General features: G+C 35.8%; 1 protein-coding gene across 1 annotated transcript; it reads right to left on the bottom strand.

The window, feature by feature from the left end:
• Positions 1 to 265: 265 nt before the first annotated feature.
• LOC108950058 lies at positions 266 to 2,063 on the bottom strand. The gene is made up of 3 exons (XM_026837745.1): positions 1,899 to 2,063; positions 1,352 to 1,499; positions 266 to 936 (listed from the first exon to the last, which is right to left on the bottom strand). Exons 1-3 carry the CDS (start codon positions 1,995 to 1,997, stop codon positions 692 to 694), a joined length of 492 nt encoding a protein of 163 aa, XP_026693546.1. The 5' UTR covers positions 1,998 to 2,063; the 3' UTR covers positions 266 to 691.
• Positions 2,064 to 3,169: the final 1,106 nt, after the last annotated feature.

A 3,169-nucleotide genomic window follows, 5' to 3' on the forward strand; every position in this document is an offset into this window, starting at 1 on the left:
ATATTAACTGTATTGTTAGTAATTATAACTTGTCTGTTGTTATTACTTACATATGCTTACTAATCAAACTTAACCAGGATTTTAAAGTGTCCCTTCTTACCCCGCATGTTTGCTAATTGCTAAAATACCATCTGCTGAGCGCATCGCAAAATTAAAACAAAATATTAGGTCTATAATTTTTAGGAGCTGTTTCGTTCAAGAAAACTTTGGTAATAGCTATGCATATCTATCTATAGGCAAAAATATTAACTCATCACGCGTCATGTACAATATATACCAACGGACGCAATGTATTTTCATTGACCTATATAAACTATAAAGACAACAAGTGTACCGATTTAAACATTAACTTTAAAACTCAAAACCAAATGCTGTAAAATATTATTCGGGTATTCGTATACCACATAGAAAAAAAAGCATAATAGTAATATAGTACTGTGGGAAAAGATGGGACACCTTTAGCACATAATATCCAAATTTCTTGATTATGTTTTAAACAATTAACAACGGTCTATATGGAAGTCGTGAAGATACGGTTTTATAATTCTTCGAATGTTCTTTGTTTACTACCAAATGTGAAGAGGAAAGAAAATAAAATGGTGTCCCATCTCCCCCCATCGTACTACATTATAAATTAGGCCTGCATAAGTGGCGGCACAACAGAACAAGTTTGTCGCTTAAAATGCTGAGGTCAGCATGCGGTGGCGCTTCTAATTGACGAGGACGAAGAAGACAACGAAAGGAACGGAGTTGCATCACCGTTTGATAAAAGTGGGGCTAAATGACCTCCAAATCTACCCGGTCGAGGTGCATTGAATGAAAACCCACGTCGGAAGTTAGGTCGTTTTTTTCGCAGCATTTGGGCGCCATCTGACGACGAGAAATCGGGTAGAACAGTCACGCTACTGCTGCCCCCAGTGCTGCTGTATCGAGGCCCTAAAAAAGGTGTATTTAAATTTATTGCTGATTTAATAAAGAAATACGAATACAAAAACAAGCTCAAAATACTTCGTTTCTTAACTCGTATATAGTGAAGCACGTTAAGTCATTGGAGTTATAAAATAAAGTTAACCCAATTCCTAAACCATCCTTATGTAAAATTGTTCAACCCTGTGCCCCCCAGAAGGTTGTCCAAAATGTCATTCATACAACAAAATAAACAAAACTCGAAAGCGGGCACGTGGTGTATAGAACAGAAAATAAATATGCTGCTTTTATAAATAAATTCTTTACCCTGAAAAAATACCCTTTTGAGGTAAAACTTTATTAACCCTGTTTTGAACTCGAAGTCGTGTCTAGTTATGTAAGACCTCGTACATATATATTACACAAAAAAGCGCATATAACTTACACCACAGTGAGGCTGCATCGTTCAGGTCGTCGTACGACCAGTCGGTCTCACACCCAACACAGTTTAATTCACTTCGTAGGTCTTTAATTGTTGAATGTAACTTGATGAGTTGTAGGAAAAGAGCTTTATCTTGCTCTCGCATCTCGTGCTTTAATATAGAAAAAAGAACGTTGTAATTAAGTAAATAAATGATAAGAAATGTAACTTATTTATCTCATGTTTCATACACCATATGTCAACTTTCGAGTTTTGTGGGTATTTTTTCATACACCCCGGTCAGCTTACGAGTTATCATGTATGTTACTTTGTATGTGTATATTTTTTGTGTTTTTTTTATTAGTATGGCCGATTATGTGGGCAACCCATTAGTGACCACCAGGTTGGAGCAATTGTTGTTAAATGTCTTGCCCATACAAGGACACATACGCCCACAATAGTAGCAGCGCAGAGCGTTGAACCTATTACCTCTGGTTTAAAGGTATAGGCGCGCTAATATAGCAGAACATGCTATTTAGAACCTATCTATCCTTTACAACAAAATACTCACAAGTTCTAGACGTATCCATTGTAGTCCGGTGGAAACATCAACCTTTGTAGGATCGATTTCTCGGAGCTCTTGCAGTCTCCTCCTCGCCATGCTGCTCATGAACAATTTATCTTCATCTCCGGATGACTTACGGCTGCTGGGGGTGCTGTGTTTTGGACGTTCTGAAAGTTGTTTAAATATAATAAGATTTTGGTGGCCAAGAAATTGGTAGAACACATCGTAACCAAAGGGTGTTGGATTCAATGCACATTTTTTGCTACTATATAATATACTCTGGGTTAAGATGATACACCTTTAGCAAATGATACTCAAATATCCTGACCGTGTTTCAAACAATTAACAACGGTCTATGATAGTCGTGAAGATACAGTCTTATTACTCTTTAATATAAATGTTCTTTGTTTACCACCAAATGGGACGAGAAAATAGAATGAAAAGCTGTCCCATCTCTCCACACCATATTATATATGTGCGTGGGGGTCTATAGTTAATGACAGGCATTTAATGGTTGTTGCTCCAACCTAGTGGTCACTATAAGTGGTTCTTATAAAATATAAGTTAGAGGATAAATAAGCGCCAATTATTTATCCATATCTCAAATGGCCGACATAAATTGAGCAAAATATAGGTTGAAAAATATAATAAGTTTATTTGTTTCTTCGATTACGGTAGCGAAGATTTGGAAATATTTTTAACGAAAAGACAGGATATATAGCGACAAAACAACAGTTAAAAGCACGCTTACAGTTAAAAACATATTTACATTTAACTGAAAGAAAATAAGCGTGGTCGCTACACCTACCAGACAAACAAGCCATTTATGTTTAATTACCATCAAGTTAGTCTTTTAATACAAACAAAAGTGTGCGTAAAGACACGAGCCGTACAATAGTTAAAATTGACTGCTATTTTTCTGCAGAGATAGCTACAGCATCTGTTTGCCTGATTTTGTAGATAAAAACTCCTGTGCAAATAATTGTTACGTCGGAATTCGCTTATCGCGTATCGGGCTCTAACAAGCTTTCAATTACTAAGAATTTTATCTAGTTTTCAATTTTTCGCCTTTTCTTTTGTGCCCTTCATATTTAAGTCTTAACCGGGTTAAGACATCGCTTTAAAAATGAGTAAGATTTATCAAAAAAATAAAAAAGCAGAAAAAATAAAAATGTTGTTTTTAAAGATTTGTTTGTTAAAATTAAAACGTTGTGTTTTGTTAGCTCCCACGCGTTAGGTTAAACCGATCCTCTTTTTTATGCAGGTTACTAAGAAGC

This window comes from Ciona intestinalis, chromosome 14 (genome assembly GCF_000224145.3).
Source record: "Ciona intestinalis chromosome 14, KH, whole genome shotgun sequence".
NCBI classification, from domain to species: Eukaryota; Metazoa; Chordata; class Ascidiacea; order Phlebobranchia; family Cionidae; genus Ciona; species Ciona intestinalis.

Bases quoted from the DNA above. Each gene is read 5' to 3' on its own strand.
- LOC108950058 (XM_026837745.1), bottom strand. From the start codon at position 1,997: ATGAGCAGCATGGCGAGGAGGAGACTGCAAGAGCTCCGAGAAATCGAT. The intron at 1,500-1,898 runs GTGAGTATTTTG...TCTATATTAAAG, and splicing joins AATGGATACGTCTAGAACTT to CACGAGATGCGAGAGCAAGA. The intron at 937-1,351 runs GTAAGTTATATG...CACCTTTTTTAG, and splicing joins CGATGCAGCCTCACTGTGGT to GGCCTCGATACAGCAGCACT.